Source organism: Erithacus rubecula, assembly GCF_903797595.1.
Source record: "Erithacus rubecula genome assembly, chromosome: 1".
NCBI lineage: Eukaryota > Metazoa > Chordata > Aves > Passeriformes > Muscicapidae > Erithacus > Erithacus rubecula.
Window position 1 is genome coordinate 13,945,546 of NC_136658.1, and position 21,576 is coordinate 13,967,121.

General features: G+C 46.4%; 1 protein-coding gene across 1 annotated transcript; it reads left to right on the forward strand.

The window, feature by feature from the left end:
- Positions 1-2,545: 2,545 nt before the first annotated feature.
- LOC306807035 (somatotropin-like) lies at positions 2,546-7,516 on the forward strand (the record flags this gene model as incomplete). Its single annotated transcript, XM_079316280.1, has 5 exons — positions 2,546-2,570; positions 3,698-3,861; positions 4,492-4,608; positions 4,966-5,127; positions 7,316-7,516. 5 exons carry the CDS (start codon positions 2,546-2,548, stop codon positions 7,514-7,516), a joined length of 669 nt encoding a protein of 222 aa, XP_079172406.1.
- Between the last annotated feature and the right edge of the window lie 14,060 nt (positions 7,517-21,576).

The window sequence follows — 21,576 nt, forward strand, 5'->3', positions numbered from 1 at the left end:
ACTGGCTTTGCTTTGTTTTCAGCAGGAGAGATGAGGTTTATTTTTAATTTACCTGTGTCCCTGCAATCATTACCTGCTTTCCAGCTGTGTTGCTGATGAGTGTCAGGACCATCATTCTACAAATGGAGAAACTGAGATTTGGGCAGTGACTGTGGCATTCCCCAGGACATGGGCAGGGATTATTCCTGGGATCTGAGATCCCTTTATCTGGTTCCTGTGCTGCAGCCCCAAACCAGTCACACAGAAATTGCAATACATAGATCCAGTCTTACTGACTGCTTTTGCACACTTCTCTGTATATGATTTTTCCTATGGGTAATTATCATGGAAAAACAATTGCAGAAGCAGGGAAGAGAGGTAATGATCCATGTGGCAAATGAGCATGAGCAATAGACCTCCAGGCTGACTGGTAAAGCAGAAAAACATCATGTCTTAGGTTGGTTTAGTAAAGAACCAGGCTAAAAACTCCAAGTAATGTTTATAGATGCAGAAAACAGGAGGGTTTTCAGGAAAAAATGCTCATAAAATACATTTCCACATGTTGGAAACTGGAATCAGGGCTGCTTGAACAAGGGTGGCTGGTTTTGCATAGACTGAGTTGCAGTCCTGGACCTCTTTAGTCTAAAAGAGCCTACAAGAAAGAGGGAGAGAGATTATTTCCAAGGCAGAGTAGTGACAGAACAAGGCTTCCCACTGACAGAGGGCAGAGTTAGAAGAAATTCTTGGCTGTGAGGGTGGTGAGGTCCTGGCACAGGTTTCCCAGAGAAGCTGTGGCTGTCCCATCCCTGGAAGTGTTCCAGGCCAAAGTGGATGGGGCTTGATCCACCTGATCTAGAAAAATGCTAAGTTGAGATTTAAGAGGTTTTGTAACTATAATTTTACCCATAGTGGTGTGTGTTTGCCCAGCCCAACATTTCAGTCACACTGCCTTCCCCACAATGCTGCTTTCTCATTTAATGCTCAGAAATTATTTGGGACAACCCAAACCTCAGGGGAATCACACAGGCTGATCATCCCAGCATCTCCATGCTTGGCTAAAACATAAAAAAAATTGACTTAGCACCAAGGGCCAGGCAGTGACAGCAAGAGGCAGCAGGACACGGGTGGTTCATTGTCATCATTCACTGGCAGCAGTGCGTGGGTTGTGCTGAGGTGAGCTGCTCTGCTCATCTCTGAGCAATATTGATATGTTTAAACATGATCTGGAGTCGAAAAACACAACCAGATGTTGTGGGCTATTGGGTGACGGGACACCTGATAGCCATTCCCACTTCTGCAAGCACTGACATTTACCTTGTGACACCATCACACCTCCAGCTCAGGGGCTTTTCAGAACACAGCATGTTAATAAACACAGCATGCTTGTTAACACAGCATGTTAATACACACAGCATGCTTATTAACCACCTCTCCACCCTCTGCTCCAGCTGCCCCAGGGATGATGCTGCCTCTTGGAAACTGGACCCAAACTGAAAGGCATGGCAAATGCAGGGTGTGGGGAAAACAAATCACCACTTGACCAGAAACAGACCCTGAACTCCCAACAAAAGTTCAAACCAGTGTGGTTTAGGGTAATCAGTGCCTTAGGAAGAGTAAAAGGCCTTTAAAAGCCCCCCCTGTAGTTGTCCATCTGAAGTTCTATTTCATTTTGCTCAAAAGAAAGCATAGACATGCTGGGCATTTCTTGTTCAAGGCCAGGCTGGACTGGGCTTGGAGCAACCTGGTCTAGAGGAAGGTGTGCCATTGGGCTTGGAATGAGATGAGCTTTAAGGTCCCTTCTAACCCAAACCATCCTATGATTCTATGATTCTCTTCCCCATCTTCTCTTCCATATTTTTTCAATCTCCTTTCCACAGCAGTTCTCTGTTTGGGAGCAGGAAGATGTTCATAACCAAATCTTCTCACAGACTGAGAATGAGAGAAACCTCCCAGAGCTCTGGCAGTTGGATTTGCAGTGGGCTGGAACCCAAACAAGTGCCTAGGCATGACAGCTCTTTGTCACAACCACAGCAAACCAGTTCAGGAATGCTATTAGCTGAATATTTGATATTTTGGTGGAAATTGAAAAACATAGGATTAATCTGACAACATCCATCTCTATCCTCACTAAGAATAAAGGGGAAAACATCATAGAATCACAGAATTCTTTAGGTTGGAAAAGCCCTCTGAGATCACTGAGTCAAAATGTTCCCCCAGCACTGCCAAGCCCACCACTAGCCCATGCCCCCAAGTTCCACATCAACAAAGCTTCTGAATCCCTCCAGGAATGGGGACTCCACCACTGCCCTGGGCAGCCTGTGCCAGGGCTGGACAATCCCTCTGAGAAAGACATTTCCCCTCATATCCAACCTAAACTTCCCCTGGCACAACTTGCCATTTGCTTCAAGTCAGAAATCTCCCAAACTTGTCAGTCAGGCCTGTGAACTGTGAGCCTGACAGGAAAAACAGGTGGACAAAGCAGATTCCACCATATCAAAGCATTGATGTGACTTGGGACGGGTATTCCAATGACCAGGAAACTTCTATTTGTGATAAACAGCGGGATATGGCGAAATCACTGAGCACTGATTGTATCCTGAGGCAAACAACTTTCCCAACTTGTACATTTGTGTATAAATTACTACAATGAGGCAGCATCACTATGAACACCTGTGCATTTATGCACAGAAAAGATGCAGAGGAGTTGTGATCATGGACACACAGATCCATTTTAAACAGACACCCTGCTATATAAAGGGTGGCTCAACAGTTCCCCTCGCCAGATGAAAGGAGGAAATATTCACTGTCAAGCAACACCTGAGCAACTCACCAGGCAGAAATGGCTCCAGGTACTTTTTATTACAGTTTTAAAGGATTTGTCAGTGCTGCCATGTGTAGGGTGAGAGGAGATGGTGATGGGGTGGTATGTGGTGGGATACACACACTCTGCGACAGCCCTAACTTAAAATATGGCAATTTATAAATCAATGGAAAAGAATATCTTTCCCTGCAATGTTACTTTAATTCATTGATTAATCTTTAGCCTAAACAGGCCAAGTCCTATAGGTTCCAGGGCATTTTTCCTCCAAGGGGTATTTGTCTGAGATAAAGTCTGTGGTCTTTCCTGCAGACAGACATAGGGTGAGTCAGATGAAAAAGGCTGAAAATATTTAGGGTTGAGAAAGATCATCATATTCTGCAGTTGTATCCCAGGGTGCCAGTCAGGGCACAGGTAATGTCACCATGTGTCACCCCAGCAGGCAGTGCAGCATCCCATCAGCAGAACAGCAGGAACCATGGCTGCAGGGAGGTGCCCTGGCCCTCCCCTGGCACTCACCATCCCTGCTTGCTCCTGTAACCAGAGGGCATCATGCTCTTCTCACATGGGCAAGGACTCGTGAGGGAAGGAAAACCAGGAGGGAAGGAAAACCAGGGAAAAACATTGGGACACACACCAGTTTTCATGGAGCAGCCATGACTCCACCTAGGAAGACCCTGCTGGTAACACTTAGAGAAGCACAAGCTCTTGGTGGGAGCAGGTCTTGGTGAAAGGGTTTTGGAGAATTTTGGAGGAGGCTAAGCTTACTCTTGGCACCAGGGAAGGTGAGCCTTCAGCCAGCATGGATAGAAGAGGTTGGGAATTAATTCCCAGGTGCCACTCCCTGCTCAACCCAGTTCCCTGAGGACTGCTAACACCTTCCACTGTGCTTTGCTGTAGGCTCCTGGCTCTCTCCTCTCGCCATTGCTGTCATCACTCTGGGACTGCAGTGGCCACAGCAAGCTGCCACCTTCCCAGCCATTCCCCTTTCCAGCCTGTTCACCAACGCTGTGCTGAGGGCTCAGCACCTTCACCTCCTGGCTGCAGAGACATACAAGGAGTTTGTAAGTGGTCTGGCCATCTCCTCCTCTTTAGCTTGATGGCTTCAGGGCTGTGTAACAGACACTTTTCAACTACTGCTGTCTCCTTTATCTTCTTTCCATAAGGAGAGGGAGTGCTCACAGGATAGCACAGGTTATGTCCCATCAAACTGGACCCTGTTTCCTCCTCTCAGCCCTCTGCCCCCTGCTCTGATCCTGCACATCCTCCTTCTCAGGGCTGTGGCTGCACAGGATCAGCTGGGACATGTCACAGATATGTGACAAGACTTTCCTGTGTTGGTCACCTCTGGTCCTGGGAGAGTCTGAGTGCTTAAAACTATCTAGTTTATTCTGCTGACAGGAGCTGGCATGAGCTGTCACTTTGTAAAGAGCTTTGTTTGGGGCCATTTACTCCTTGGGAGAACCTAGTTCAGGTGTGGTTTGGGCTCACCTCAGCACCTTGGCCTTTAGGTCCAGCAGCTATTGGGCCAACATGATATTCCTGCTTCCTACCTGCCAGCCCTGTCCAGAGGCACCTCCTGTCTCAGATTCATTTCTTGCATAGAGTTACCACTCAGAGCAGCTTGGGAAGTGTCTGAGATCTTCTCCAGAACGTGGGCAGTAGATCTGAGTGTGTTTGGGATGTCTCCATAGGAACGCACCTATATTCCAGAGGAACAAAGGCACACAAACAAGAATTCCCAGGTAGCATTTTGTTACTCGGAAACCATCCCTGCTCCCATGAAGAAGGATGATGCCCAGCAGAAATCAGTAAGTTTTTTTTTCATCCTCAGGGCAAGCACAGCTTGTGCTTCCCTGGAGGAGCAGAGGGTTCTCATTTGTGAAAGCTTGGGTGCTTCATCCCTCTCCTCCCTTCTTCATCACTTGAACCCTGCATAAAGAAAGAAATACTTTTCTAGGCTACAATATAAATCACATTCCCACCCCAAACATGGGAAAAACTATTGTCTGTACAGAACACAGGTCTGGGTGGTGTTCCCCAGCCTGAAAACTTTGGGTCTGCTGAAGCTGTAGGAGTGGTGGCACATCTCCAGGTGCTCCAGAGGGAGCAGGACATGCTGCCAAATACCCCTGAATGGCTTTGACCCTTTCTTGTCTTAATTTCAGGACATGGAGCTTCTTCAGTTTTCCCTGATTCTCATCCAGTCCTGGCTGACCCCGGTGCAGTACCTGAGCAAGATGTTCACAAACAATCTGGTTTTTGGCACCTCAGACAGAGTGTATGAAAAACTAAAGGACCTGGAAGAAGGAATACTAGCTCTGATGAGGGTAAGTTGCAGCATGCATCACTTTCCACTCTGAAGACCAGTGGCATGCTTAGGGCTTTGTTTACATTTAGAAAATGAGATCTGCACATTGGGTTTCATCACTAGGGAGGATAAGAAAACACAGAACAGATGTTAACACCCATCACAAAGCACTACTGATCAGGAATCACAATTCACACCCAAAATCTTCCCAAACCCAGCAACAACAACATAAAAAAATATTCAGTTGTACAGCAAAATTATGTTTTGTAAAAATTTGTAACAAAATGTGTAACAGCAAAATGTTTGCTACATCTCCATGTGAAATAATTTGAAGTACAGCAAATTTTACAAAATCATCTGTGTACAGATAGAAACCTGTATTCTGGTGTTTCCCTCATACATTAATACAGCATCCAGAGAGCTGAAAGCTGAGGGGTGATCCTCTTGAAGGAAGAACTAATCACAGATTCACAGAATGGTCTGGGTTGGAAGGGACCTTAAAGCTCGTCTCATTCCAACCTCACACCATTTGCAGGGACACCTTGCACTAGACCAGGTTGGTATAAGCCCCGTCAACTGGCCTTAAACTCTTCCAGGGATGGGGCAGTCACAGCTTCTGTGGGCAACCTGTGCCAGGGCCTTACCATCCTCACATGGAAGAATTTCTTCCTAATACCTGATCCAAATCTTCCCTCATTTAGTAAAAACCATTCCCTCTTGTCCTTCTCTATCTGTCCATGTAAAAAGTCACTCCCTACCTTTGCTCTAAGTCCCCTTTATAATCTACTTTATTTTTGCTTTGTTGTTTTAAATGAAGTTGTGTATTATCTGCCAGGATACCCTTTCAGTTAAGTTTATTCTGTAACTAAATTTATCTGGCAGGTTTACCCTGTAGTTAGAGCTCTGAGACCTACAGCTCTGACAAATGAGTCCGGAATATTTTTTTACAGCTTCCAGCATTAAAATGACTCTGAAAGTCAGGCTCAGGGAGTAAACAGAGATCTTCTGTCCTGGCACTTCAGCAGGAGAAAGTAGGGATAGGTATCAGCACCACTTCCAGATTTTCATGTGGGTGAGAAATTCTTTACTGTGAGGGTGGTGAGGCCCTGGCACAGGTTACCCAGAGGATCTGTGGCTGCTCCATCCCTGGAAGTGTTCAAGGCCAGGCTGGATGGGGATTGGAGCAACCTGGTCTAGTGGAAGATGTCCCTGCTCTTGGCTACAAGGTCCTTTCCAAACCAAACCAGTCTGTGACTTCATGATTCTATGATTTTGGTTCCTATTTGGTATGTGCTTGGGCATTCAGAAATGGTACACAGAAACCAGCCAAACAATCATATTTCACTCATTTATGGCATCTTTTCCTTAAAAAAACTTTCCCGTTTGTGGCAGCTAGTGACCACAGCAGGGCAGGAGGAGTGCAGCTCTCAGCTCCAGATGCACATGGCTTGGGTCTGGGTTAGAGCTTTGTTTGCTGGCAAAGTGGGAGAAGAGAGAGAATTATTTGCCAGGTTCCCTGTCTCCTTGACTGGAAGAGGTACAGAGAGACCCTGCAACTTTGCTTTTAATTTAAGACCCCAAAAACACTCCTTCCTCCCTGCAGCCCTGTGCCAAGCTCTCTTCTTTCTCACTGTAGCATCAGTGCTCTGCCTGTAAACACATGCACTCAAAAATATGTTTGAAATATGCTTTAAGACTGGAGAGAGAAACCCCTGAGCTCATTTAAAGTTCAGTGGGAACTGTGGCACTGGGACTGTTGGGAGATCATTGGATCATTGAGGTTGGAAAAGACCTTCAAGATCACCGAGTCCAAGACTGACCACTGCCTTGTCAGCCAGACCAGGGGACTGAGTGCCATGTCCAGCCATTCCCTGAACACCTCCAGGGAGAGTTCATCACCTCCTGAGCAGTCCCTTCCAATGTTTAACCCTTTCTGTGAAGAAATTCTTCCTGATGTCCAACCTGAAACATCTCTGGCACAGCTTGAGGTTGTGTCCTGTTGTCCTGTCACTTGTTCCCTGGGAACAGAGCTTGACCCCCACCTGGCTCCACCCTGCTATCAGGGAGTTAGAGAGAGTGAGAAGGTTCCACCCACTGTCCCCAGTATCCTCAGGGCTGTTCCCAGCCCCTCTGCCCCAGCCTGGAGCACTGCATGGTTGTGACCCATGCCCACTCCCAGCCCCCAGCACCTCTCAACCCCCTTGCAGGAGCTGCAGGACCGAAGCCCACGGGGTCCCCAGATCCTCAAAGCCACTTATGAGAAGTTTGACATCCACCTGCGCAGTGAGGATGCCCTGCTGCAGAACTATGGCCTGCTCTCCTGCTTCAAGAAGGACCTGCACAAGGTGGAGACCTACCTGAAGGTGATGAAGTGCCGGCGCTACGGGGAGGGGAACTGCACCATCTGACACCAGGGACAGCCCAGTCCTGCTCCAGCCTCCTGGCTGCCCTGCTCCTCTGGAAGAAAACTGGAGAATAAACCTGCTACTGCCAACCTGTCTGCTTTTTGGGGTGGGACAGGCTGCTGGGAGGGCTGGGAGGGAGGAGCAGTCAATGGGACAGGGTGGATTTGGGGCTTGGGGTGTGGGTTTGGGATTAAGGAAGCATATTTGGAGCTTGGGGGAAAGGGGAAGCAGATTTGGGGATAGAGTTGTACTGGCAATAGGTTTGGGACTGTGGGTAGATTTGAAGCTGCTGCTCAGCCCACCCAGCAATGGGCTGTATCCCTCCTGGATTTCTGGATGCATGCACAGCTGGGCTCTTGGTGCTGCAGTAGTGCCTGGAGGGAGAATTCCTGTTTTTTCTAAGGACCAACATTTTTGAGGGGTGAGAACCACCTAGAGCAAGGCTAGATTCAGGCATGCTTGAATATAATCCTGGTGGGGTCAGAGCTAGAACAAAAATCCTGGAGATGAAAGGCCCTGTTGGGCAGGTAGGTCATCACAGATTCCCCACCCCTGCAAACTCAGGTCAAAGAGAAACTGCATGAAATCAGAAACAGGGAACCCAGATCCTGCCAGCATCAAAGCTCATGCTGCCCATGCTGTGGGATCAGCCCAGCACGAGGGTTTCAGGGTGCCACACACACAGCTGGGTATGTCCAGTTTTTTACACTGATACCTCCAGGTCCTTCTTTGTCTTCTCTTCATTTTTTGCCAGCCTTCCCTCCTCTGTGTCTTAATCCAGACCTTTGCAGAAAAGAAATCTTTTCTACAAAATTGCTTTTCTCCATAAATAAGAGGGACAAAAATCCTCCAAGGGAGCACGTCTTGTGATTTAGAGTGTGTTATAATAACCATTTCACATTTCCAAATAGACACATAGTTTGTGGCATTAGTAGGGCTGTAGTCTGTTTAAAATATTGCCTGAGGCAAGGTTCATTTCCAAGTGCACTGTTTACAGAGCTCCTTGAACTGGAGATGGCACCAGCTGGTACCCCCTCATTCTGTGTTTGCTTGTCACAATTAAAATGTGGCAGGATAATTTCTCCAAAGAGATCAGCCTGCATGCAGACCCGTGGTGTTTCTGAAGCACCTGCGTCCCCATGTGCTGCCCAGATCTCCCCACTGAAAACAATGAGCTCTTCCAAAAAGGAACTTCCTTCTGCATGGATGCACTCTTAGCTTGCTTCATACAAGCAGTAAAATTAAATCCAAACCACATCTTAGCAGACAATTGAAGAACTCAGAGTTAAGGATTGCAACTCATATTTTAAAGCCCATTAATAACATAACATTCATCCTTCTGAATTCAGATAATTTGTCTTTATTCCTCTTTAGCTTATCAATGAACTGATCAAGAGATGCCTTTTCTCTCCACAGAGGGACAACAGAGATAAAACAAACCAAGAGGGAAAATTGAGCCTAAGAAAATACAGATGTTATCTAAAAGCTTTTCAGAAAGAGCCAGCGAGGTTCCCAAATATTTTGGTTTGTAGCACGCCTTCTATGGTTTATCTATCACTCCCCTTCCCAGCAGAACAGGAGAGGGAAAATAAGACAAAAAACAGCTAGTAGGTTGAGATAAGGCATTTTACTAAAGCAAAAAGAAAATGAAGGTTTTTGCACACACAAGCAAAGGGGAAGAGAGTTCAATCTCTACATCCAGTGTTCAGTCACTCCCCAGAAGCAGGACTTCAGCACCCACAGCAGCTGCTCTGGAAGGCAAATATTGTAGAATAACAAATGCTCCCTGTTCTTCCTCCCTCCCTTAGCTTTTATACCTGAGCTGACAGCATGGAATACCCCTCTGGTTAATTTGGATCAGCTGGCCTGGTTCTGTCCCCTTCCAGGATCCTGCCCACTCCCAGTCCCTTGATGGGAAGGGGAATGTCAGAGAGCACTGCTCAGCAGTAGCCAAAACACTGGTGTGTTATCAACCCCTTTCCAGCTACACATGCAAAGCACAGCACTGTGAAGGCTGCTATGGGAAAAGGAACTCCATCTCAGCCAGATCAAATACACTCTTCCCCAAAAAAGACAAAACAGCTACCAATGCCTCACAGGTATCCCTAGATCACCAGGACTAGAGCAGTTCTCCCATCACAATTCATGTGAATTCATGCCTTTTTTACATCTTGTGATCCATTTTGGGCCAGTTTGGGGAATTATACAGCTCAGGAAAGGTAAGTAACAGAATCCTGAGTGGTTTTGGAATCCTGAGATGTGTGAATAAGATTCTATGGCAAAGATGTTTTGGGTCTTTCTGTTTAAAGTGATTCAGCTCTGTGCTGCTTATCTCTGAGACAAAAATCATCAGTGAAAGTATTTCAGTCGTTCACATCTGTTCTGGCTTTGGCTGGGATAGGGATAATTTTGTTCTTAAGTTTTCTCTGCTATAAGGCAAAGTAAAGTTGGGTCCATTCCTTTCTCTTCTAATCCAGACCCCAAACATTAACATCTTCTCAGCTGTTCCAGCCTTCTTTTCCCTCTGAATCTTGTGGCTTATTTTACACCAAAATACTGTCTGTCTGAGGGTAGTACCTTCCAGCCCTTCTCTGCTCCATTACCTCAACACGGAAAAGCCATTTTCAGAATGGTGATTTAATTATACATCTTTGACATGGGATAAATAATTAAAGTAGATTCATACAAAATGAAAGACATTTTACCCAGGAAAGAAGTCCTGACAGTAACCTAGATATGCCACAAAAATTGACTCCACCAGCAGGAAAACCTGCCCCTTGCCACAGCAAAGTGGGGTAAATTATGAAAGATGCATAAGGGTCGAAGGAGAAATTAAGTGACTGGAATGGCAGAGCAGAAAATAAACACATCAAGGTAAAGGAAACAAAATATAAAAGTCAGTTGAGGAAAGGGGGAGTGAATGGGGGTTAAATAATTCAGATAATGATTTATAAGAGTCTTGAGGAAACAAGGGAGCATAAGTCATCTAGGAATTATTGGAGGGAGGGAACCAACCAAGCTCAGCATGATATTCATGGCATTAAAAGGAGCTGTTGGATATTTTGTGCCCTTGAAATTGAATTTACCCAAACCTCAAAAAACCTGAATTGCTTTATTCAGCACGCCAGGTGTGTGTGGGATCTCTCTTCCTAATACACACACCAGCACATAGAATATTGCAATGCATGGTTATACTCATGCATATTCATAATTTTCCTTAGAAAACGTGGGGTTAAGCAAAATTTTCTTAGAACTCATCATTAGCAAAGCACAGGCTCAGAGTACCCTGGTGGTCTCACTGAGGAAAGCTCCTCATCTTCCTCAGTGCTGCTTTGATGAAGCCTGGGTGTCTTCCTCACCCTGCCCTTTTCACTTTTCTCCTCTAGGCACGTGCAGTCTCTTGTTAGCTCTTTCAGCAATTTCCTCACTGGTTTTAGCAAACTTTGTCCTTTCTTTTTTTTCAAGATTTGTTCCCTATTTCTATGCCAAGTTTAATCTCTCTTCTATATTGGTTATGACATATCTTACTTTTGCCCAGGAATGCCTAGGCACAATGCTTTTAACCCTTTCAAAATAAGGAATTTGTTTTACATACTTAAGCAGAAGAAACTAGTGTAAATAAATAAGTACTTAGCACAAGTATACAGAAGTGCTTAGCATAAACAAGCATTAAAAAGACTGTCAGACCTAGCTTGATATAAGCGTGCCTTGACAAAAAGTTTTAGACTTAGTATACCAGAATAGCTAAGAGGCAGGTGGGGAATCAAGGCAGCAATAAGGATGACTAGCTTCACCTTCAGAAAACTGAAGAGGCAGACAAAATATTTGTCTTTTGGTGGATGTTTGGGTTGGATTTTCTGCCTCTTTAAGCCACTCCAGAAAATCAGATACTGATGGAATAACAAGTTTCTTTTTCTCAAGTTTTCCACTGTGGATATCTGAGTTCCTACCCATAATTGTGTATAGATAATATCTTTGAATAACTGGGCACCAACAGCTCCAGGGAACTAGAGCAAAACCTCTTGCAGGCAATCAACATCTAGCACTCAGCCTTTGGACTGGTCTCCTCTCTAATAACTGTGCAATCATGGTAATTATATACAAGAACAGTTAATTATTTAATCATGTGTAACAGGGATCCTTGAGCTGCTGAGTGAGGCACACAGTGCAATTATTCATAGGCATGTAATCTCTCTTGTCCAGAAGTTGATAAGGACTCTAGAACACCTCCCCTAAGGAGACAGGCTGGGAAAGTTGGTGCTGTTCAGCCTGGAAAACAGAAGGTTTGATATGGATACCTCAGAACATCTTCCAGTATCTGAAGGGGCCTACAAACAGACAGAGAGGAACTCTGCATCAGGACATGGATTCAGACTGAAAGAAGGAAAATTTAAGCTAGATATCAGGAAGAAGTTCCTCCCTGTGAGGGTGGCAAGACCCTGGCATGAGTTGCCCAGAGAAGCTGTGGCTGCCTCATTCCTGGAAGTGCTCAAGGCCAGGCTGGATGGGGCTTGGATCAACCTGGTCTAGTGGAATATGTCCCTCCCTATGGCAGGGTGGTGGAACCAGATGATCTCTAAGGTGCCTTCGAACCCAAAGCATTCTATGATTTGCTTTAAGTGATACCCAGATTGGCAATCAGTTGAATCAGCCTCAAAAGCAGGTCTGAAATATTTGTGGCTACAGCACAGTGACAAGGGGATCTGCCAGATTTAGCACAAGGTGTGCCTCACCTGGAAATATCCAAACACAAGTTCCTGACAGTGGTAAGAATTTATAGTGCATTGAATCTCAAGGATCTTTGAAGGGAGTTGTTGCTTCTATCAACTAGGATTCTGGCAAAATCCCTGAAATCCAGTGTGATACCTCCACAAGCCATGGATATGAATCCATCTCTCTGTTGTCCATATAACATACACAAACATTTAAAACCAGCGCTGCTTCTCATCTATGAATAAAGGGAGACTTGGACCCATTTTTCTGTAACTTTACTATACATAAATCAAGGCACAAACATGCTAACTGCATCACACAATAACTTCAAAGTGCTTGAGAGACAACAGAAGTTGTCATTCAGCTTTCATCATCAGCTTTATTTTATGCCAGCCAGACAATACACGTTTCATGCGGACTACACATTTGCTCCAGCTGCTGCTCAGACGAAAATTCCTGACTTCAAGTGGGTTGGTCCTGCACTAAGGTACTTGGTTCTTGATCTGTAGCACCAGTGTTTTTTTCAGGGGTCCTGGAAGCAGAGAAAAAGCATCATTGCAAAGCTATCAGAGCAATCAGCTGGCCCATGACAACAAAATGCCACCCCTGAGGTGGACTTTGCCCCAAGACCAGTGGATCTGCAGAGCATTCCCCAAGCAACCACACATTTGGTATGTCCTCAGGCTGGCTGGTGAGTGGTCCTGCTCCCTCAAGGAACTGGTCCAAAATCCATGGATGCCCCCAAAACCTTGACTTTTTGACCAGCCCTTGGTTTAACTATGACCAGGATCATCAGCCACAAAAAATGCTTGCCAATTGATTATAACCTGCATGGAACAAACACCTTGCTGTAAAATTGTCTCACAAAGAAGCAGTTTGTTTCCCTCATGACAGGTGGTAAAAGCCCTGTCACAGTGGAGTTGAGCTCTTGTGCTGCTCAGGAAGCACCTGGAACCTGTTAGAACAGCAGGAAAGCAAGCACAGCTAATGTATACTAACCCAAACTGAGAGCACCCCTTCTCTCTTTACTACCCCCAGGGGACACCAGGAGGTGGTGGTGGCACAAGGTACTGGATGCCTGGCAGGGTCACCTGGATAGTCTTGGATGGCAGCACAAAAGAACAGAGGCACCCTGGAGTTAGGGTGGATATGTGTTGGAAGGAAGGCTGGGTCTTGAGGAAGCACAGAGGGAGGGATGGGAAGGGAAACAAGGGAATCAGTCTTCATTAGGGAAGAGGAGCATCTCTGGGGATGAGGAGAGACATGGATGGATGGGAATGGGTCTGGTGCAGAAAGCAGTTGATGATGAACAAGAAACCTGCTAAGATTTAAAATGGGCACCTTTACATGGTGGTTGCAACAAGGCACTGTGGAGATCCCCATTTGTCCCCCAGTCTTGCATCACTTTTGTGCAGGGAGTGGATCCAGGTTAGAAGAGGGAAGGAGGGGCTGACACCATGAAGTGGCTGGTTACCATTTTCTGGATCTGTGAAATCAGCCCAACCCAGACAGGAGAAAAACCATTTCTGTGTGAGAGGCCATGTGAAGAGCTCAGGCAGGACAGCTCTCTCTCAAACACTCACCCTCACCTTGCCCTTTTTACCACACAGAGACATTTGCTGCCAGAAGCTGTTGGCAGAGGTTGGTAGGAACTCCTATGGGAATGAGGTGAGCCCAGCACCATAAATCAAAGGATTAGGGGGGAAATCTTTGGGAAGATGCCCCACTGTCAGGGCAGACCAGGTCCATACTGATGCACAGGGATCTGCCAGGACAGGACCCAGTGCCTGGTCTCTGGAGAAGGCTGGACACACCTGCACATGCTTGCCAGTGGACATGCTGCCCATGGGCACCTGCACCTGCAGTTTGAAGGACATCAGCCACTATTCCATTTACCAAGCACATCTTCACACCTCATTTAGTGAGGGAGGATGCAGGAGCCCTGGGGCATGGTCTCAGGTTGTCCTGTGCCAGTGATGATCCAGTGATGAGGTTCAACCCAATCCAGGTGGGTCAACACCAGAGCCATCCCACCTCTTCCTTGGAATGCAGCCTTGCTCTTGCTGCTACCCTGATTTCAGAGGAGAGTTTTGAAAGCAAAAAATCATCTCTCCCTGAAGTTTTCCATCTGCTTCAAACTGTTTGCAATCCACCAGTACTTTCCTGAGCCCTTGCTAGAATCACCAGGAGAATTCCCCAATCTCATCGGCACTGGGGTGGTCCCTCCCTATTGAGACAGTCAAAAAGCTGATGCCTGCAGTGTATGTTCTTCCTTTTAATCTACTGGCTCTTTTCCCATGACTGTGTGCATCCTTCAGCCATGGATTTCAGACCGGAGGAGAGAGACTGTCCCATCTCATCCCCAGGCTTCCTTTGTTTGCATGAATATAAACAACTGTGTCCATCCAAAGCTGTCTTGAACTGGAAGGAGTGTGAGGGGTAGGTAATTTCATTTTCCCCTGAGAGTTGGTATTCAGAACAAAGCATGCACAGCAGAGAACAGCCACGGCTTTTCTCTGCAGGGCTGCACTGTGAGGTCCAGCCCTAGGTACCAGCCTTGGGAAGAGTGAGCTGGCAGTGTGCAAACTGGAGAGTTGAGAGCCTGATCCAAAACAGAACAAGCCCCAACACATATGCAGTAACATTTATAAATTGATCTTTGTTTAAGCCAAGCCAGGAAAGAGTTTGGAGATCTTTGCCCTCATGACGGCTGCTGATGGTAAATTGTTGGGTTAATTTTGTGAGAAGGGGAGAAATGTAGAAGAGATTAATTGGAGGGGACAGATTTCTCCTTCTGAGAGAGGTGCAGAAAGAGTATGAAATTCAGCAGAGGATCATTTCCCAGAGGGAGCACAAGGTGTCTGGAAATAACCAGACCCCCATGAGCACACACAGTGCCATCTCCTCTTTGTTGGTCCTGGTATAACCACATGGAGCTGGGATTTTGTGACTTGGGTCTAAACTTGCTTCTGACAGTTCCAGTAATATTATCCTGTTCCTCAGAGATGTGGAGGACCTGTTCATATCTCAGCCCTGCTCCTCTATGAATTCACATCTTGATGTTTTGATGCCCTCATATCAAAATGAGCTGATTACTTGTATTCTCTTCTGCAAAATTATCTTAATTTAAAGCATTGTAGCTATTCAAGAGCTCTTATTAGTCTGTATAAGCACACAAAATTAAAAGTTGCCTTTAAGAGAACTAGAAACAGCAGGAATCCTCTACCAATTTCTATCCATCAGAAACAGCAAACAAACCCAGGCACAGAACTTTCATGCTGAAGGAACATTTTAAAGGAAAGCCCATGAGAAGTCTGTCCCTTCCTTCCCAGAGAATTCAGGTGAGGAGACAGCTCTTGTCTGTGGAGGAACCACCTTTTGGTTAGTGCCCTTATCCAGGAGGACATTGGCAGGTTCATGTTCCTCAGAAAACAGAAACTCATTGATTTCTGGGCAAATGCAATTTCCAGTTAGGTTATGAGTAGATTATGACAAGTCACCTCTGTCTTCTGAATGCTGTGTTGCCCTTTGTGCACTGAAGCTTGTGTACACAAAACAGCAGCAAAAAATACAAACCTGAAAAATGGCTTAACATGGTACATTATCATTGGTCTCAGTTGCATTCTTTGGAAAAGGCACATCAAGCAGTAGAGGTAACACAGTGAATTGTATCAGGGAAGTGCAGAATTCCAGCCTTGCTCTATACCTGAGCAAGCAGAGGGGTTGCTGTCCTTGCAAAGGTGTGAGACCTGGAAACATGCACCTGTTTGGGGCCAGCAAGGTCTGAAGAAGAAAGTGCCTGGTTGTGAAATCTGGCCTGATGTAGGTGTGGGATGAGCAACAAGGAGCTCAGCCCTTTGGAGCTCAAACCAAAGCAGCAGATAGGCAAGCTCTTACAGAGCTCTGCTAGCAGAAATCTATGTGTTAGAAGACTCCTGCATATCTCCACATCACTGAGGACCTGAGCAGCACGAAGGAATCATGTCCTAAATATTAGTCAGCCCCTAAAACTGCAGCTGAGACTTTTTTTCAGTGCTTTTTTACTGCTGGAATGTACAGCTTGGAGGAGGAGGCAGCAGCACTGTGGAAGCAAGGCAGGTGGAAGTAACTCATGGTGACACAAAGGATGCAGGATATCATCTACATCAAGGGATTGATCCTCTTTCCCAAGGCCTCTTTCTAGCACCTACACAAAAATTCCAGCAGCCTGGAGATGCCAGGCACAACCCAGCTGCAAGCCTTGCTTGTCCTAGATGGCATTTCCAGGCTCCTCACTGAGGATTTGAGCTCCCCACACATTTCATCTCTTCTGTGTGCTCTTGCAGGCAGGACAGGACAGGAACAGGCACTGAAGGAAGCCCAGGGGACTGAGCACTGCTTGATCCCTCTCCCATCCATGTCCACCAAACTGCTCCAGTTTTGCCTCTCGTGGGGTCCTGAGATCTAATTCCTGCAGATGTCCCATGAAACCAGAGTGGTGCCCATGCTCTGAGCTCACTCAGCATGACCAGGAGCCTCCTTTGCTTTCTGGCAGGCTGCTGTGACACCAAGGCAGTGAGGGTCACTGTAAGGGTAGAGGAACCCAGCTGCTCCTGCAGCTTGCCATGTTTTTAAGCAGCTCCTGGGAAGAAGTACCACCTCCATGTACAACAGCTCCAGCCAGCACTGACCAAACCAGCACTTTGAGGCCATAAATGAGGACAAGGAGGCACCAAGGAGCCATCTGAGACTGAGTGCAACTGGGTCCTTGATGTACTCACAGGTAGAAGGGAGCATGGACAAGTTTAGTCCTCCTCTGGGATGAAGGAAGGAAATGTCCAGGGCACCTTCTGAGCCTCAAGAAGCCCCCTGGGCATCCATCTCTCAAACACACTGAGCCAGCTTTTGCTGATTCCTCTGAGAGATATATCTGCTTGGATTTCCACTGACACACCTCTGCCCACTGCTTTCTGTTACAGGGGAATGTCCTGTAAATGTTCCTTTACCATCAGCTGCTTCTGTTCTGGGCTATAAGACTTTTCCTTCATTCTCCTTGGCTGCTGCATTTGTTGAGCCACCTGGCAGCACAGGACATCTCTGCAGGAAGCTGGAGAAAAGCCAACCTCTTTATCAGATGCACCAGAATGGCAAAGGACAGAAGATCCTGCAGCTCTGAATGTGCCAGGCTCCTACACTGACAACAAAGCTTGTCCCTGTGGCTGTAAAAAAAAAACAAAAACAAAAAACAAAGGTACCAGAGGACAAAAGCATGAGCAGTGTCATCCTAAAAGACAGACAGATCTGTGGAAGCAAGACCAACTGCTTGACTGGCCACTAGGACAGACAGACAAGGCACTTGCAGACATGTCTAGTGAAGTCACACCAAGAACAGAGAGAGAGCAGGGGCAGTTGGTAGGTGAGGTATCCTTTATTCAAGCAGTGAGTGACATCACAGTACAGGCAAAGAAAAAGGCTTACAGTCCAAGAGAGACAGACATGAGACAGTAACTGAGGAGGATGGGAAGGAGAAGGTCCTTGGTGGAGCTGGGTGTTTGGAGTGATGTGGAAGGGAAAGGTTGGAGGGGAGAGGTGGGAGAAAGCAAGGGATTGGAGAAGCAGCTGTGGGACAGACACAGAAAAGCTGGCAGAGGGGATGGAGGGAAATTATTCTGAAGGCAAGAAAGAATGGTGGTGTGGTGGCCAAATGGGGTCAGATGAGAGGTGAGAGCATTGCAGACTGCAAGGGAAGGAGCCAAGGAGAGATCTCTGATCAGCAATGAACCTTGGGGAGAGAGCAGGGCAAGGGGGCAAAGGCATTCACTGTCCTGCAGCTCCAAAGCACTACCTGCTTCATTAAATTCAGGGTACACTGTGGGGCTGTGTCCCTGCTGAAAAATCACAGGATTATTTGGGTGGGAAGGATCTCCAAGATCCTCTTGGTCCAGCCCCACTGTCATGGACAGGGACACCTTCCACTAGACCAGATTGTTCCAGCTCCAGAGCAAACTGGCCTTGAACACTTCCAGGGATGGGGCAGCCACTGCTTCCCTGGGCAAATCTCTTGGCTCCAGACAAGGTGGCCAAGTTGAACTTGTCTTCAGCTGGGTACTAAATCCTGAACCAGACCAAGGAGCAGGTCAGTCCAATGGCCAGGGGCTGCTCTCAGGAATTCCCTGCCTTGACCATCTGGTACTGGAGCCATCAAGTGCTTATGGGTGTTGTTAACTGGAGAGAACAGACCCACCTGCCCCCACCACGAGGTGAGATTCCCTGCACCATGTGCCATGCAGGCTGCTCCTCACTCTGCTGTGCCCCAGTTCTCCAGAGCTCTTTCAGAGCTAGAGAGGACACACTGGTCTCTCCCAGAAGATACAGGAACACCCAGCTTTGTTTGGGGCTTGGGGTTGTTGCATGCCACAGGCTAGCTTGGGTTGGGCAGGGAACAACAAGGAGGGTTCAGAAATGCTTTTCCCTTCCCATCCCTCACACCACATTGAAAGCAGCCATGGCTCTCACATATCACCAAGATCCGCCACTACCATCCATCATTTTTCTGGTGGCTGGTCCTTGTCATTGGCTTCCATGGAGCAGACTGCCTGAAGGGAAAGCTGGCATTTTAGAAAGCATAAAGATGCCTTCAATCCACTAGTAGGATTTTCTTTTATTCTTGCTTCATGTCCTCCATATGACAGTCAGGATTAGGGAGTTGTTCCCAAGGCACCCTGCAACAAAAATTAAGAGTGTTTACAAGCAATTCTGAGTTCATGGTACCACCAGTTCTGTAGTACTCAGAGCTGTGTTACCCCTCACCACACACCCCTGAGCTTGGAAGCAGACCCAGTGGCAGTAGTGGAATTGCTCCCAACCCACAATGCTCAGGTGAGTAAGGGCAAATAGAAGTGAGGTGCCAATTCCCCAACTGAATCAAACTTACCATGGCACTGCTGGAACAGGCAGAGCAGAAGCCCATCACAATATTTTCCAAATGTGGAAAAGATACTGTTCTTAGAGCTGAGCACATCTGTATCATCGTGTTTGTGCTGGGGAATTTCTCCTCGTATGGCTCCTCTTCTCGATTGGGCGTCACTGTTGGTTGTTATCCCTTGGATGTTGAGAGGTACAAGCTGTGTCAGAAGCTTGTTCTGAAAAAGTCTCTTTCTCTCCTGAACTGGCACATCTCTAAATAAATCCTAAACCAAAAGAATATCATGACACAAGAGGCTGCATTTATATAAGGGCTGATATGTCAGCTGGTGAAACATCCTTTTACCAGTCAGGGATGTAAAAATGATGTTTTAACCATTGAGCTGAGGTTTCCAAAGGGAGCTCAGTTCTGTGCCCAAGCTGGAGTGGAAGGATGAAGAGTGTCAAGGAAACACTTCAGCCACCCATACACAAGGTTCCTAGGTGAGGGGATATGATATTTAAAAGCAGCTCAGTAAAATTGGAAGCAAGGAGGCAACTCCTCATGAGACTGCTCATGGCAGTCAAAGCAACACCTCTGCAAAGCCTCTGATTGCTCTCAGATCACAGAATTATTCAGGTTGGAAAAGACCTCTAAGATGCTCTGTTGTTAAGTATTTGAGAGGGAGTCTCAACTTTCAAAATTCAATTTATTGTCTCCCCTCCTTGTTCACTTCACCCAGACACCAACACTGACACTGCCTCCACACTCCACATTAAATACTCTTATAAGACAAAGCACTTGAGTGAAGCTCTCCATCACAGCCCTTGGAAAGAGGTGGGCAGTGCCAGTCACCAGTGATTTGGTGAAGACTGAGGAGCAGTCAGCACCAGTGGGTTCAGACAGTGATGGTAAAAGACCAGGGAGCCCAGCCCATCCATCAGCCCAGTAGCTCCTACTGCTCCCTTGAAATGCATCCTGCCCCTTTCTGCATAGGGCTGAGTGAGGCAGCCAGGGCATCTTTTCCAGCACTCACTTTGGGCAGCTGCAGGGAGCAGATGCAGCACCTAGGAAGACTGCAGCACACAAAAGACCCTGTATCTTTGTGTCATGGGAGAAGCACTTTGTTGCCCATCATGGATTGTCATAGATAAGCCCCAATAATAATAACCAATCTTATATAAATGATCATTTTCTCTGCTACCAGCTGTAAAGAGTGAAATGATAAATTCTGCAACCTACAGCCCAGCTGAAACACTCTAAAGATCATTATAGGTAGGTGTGATTGATGAATGGATGAAACTGGTGGGGAAGGGAGAGGGCAGGCAGGGTGATACAGAGGACAGCAGAAAGTAGCACTGTTACTAGCTTGTGGTCAAAAATGGAATAAATTCAGAAAGTGATTTACAAAACTAGGCAGGGATGAGAAATAGCACCCTTGGCAACAGGAAGGCAGGAAAGCTTGGTGGCCCATGGATGTCCAAAGAGAGGAGGAGGAGGTGGAGGAGAGGTTTCAGAATCATAGAATCATGGAATGGTTTGGATTGGAAGGGACCTTAAAGATCATCTAGTTTCAAACCCCCTACCATGGGAAGAGATATCTTCCACTGGACCATTTGCTAAAAAATACAGTAATTTTCTTCAGGTAGGTGGGGATATCCATTAAAGTAGAAAACATGATTAAAAATTGGAATTGCAGGCAAATTAGAAGAAAAAAAGAGATTAAGCTAAGATTAGGGTTTATAATCTAAAATAAAATTGTGCCCTCAGTCCTGCTTTCTTCTCAAGCATCATTTTCTCCAGATAGCCAATGCATTAATATAAAATCACTGCTTTGCACTTCTACACTCTGCCAAGCACTAGCTCAACAGTGGCTGGATTTGCAGTGCACTAAATGTGTTTAACCAAAGAATTTGCCACCTCCTTCCAAAGAGGATTTATAGCACTTTCAACCCTCCCATTGGCCTTTCAGGTGTTCTTCACAGAACAATAGAAAGGTTTGGGCTGCAAGGGACATTAAAGCTCAATTAATTCAAATCCCCTGCCATGGACGCCTTCTAGTAGACCAGGTTTTTCAGGTTTGGTTTAGGGAGAAAACAAAAGCAGCTGAAAAAAAGTGTAATTAACATTGGTAAATACACATTATCTACCCTCCCTCCATCTCCTTGGGATTTGGTCTCTGCCCCCCGAGCCAGAACAAGGTGGACATGAGCAAGGCACAGCACAGACCCTCTACTCAAAGATATTTTATATAGAAAATAAAACTTGAGCCATCCACATGGTTTCACTGTCCATCTTTGCATGTGCAAACCCTTACAGCTCATGCCAAACTGGTCTGAGGTTAGCAGCCACCTAAAAGGAGTCAGACAGTGCCAGCCCAGCTATCCCTACAGCAGGCAGGAAAGTGGCACCTCTAAGCAACACAAGCCTCATTTCATTTGGACAGGCATTTCTTCCACTGAACTGT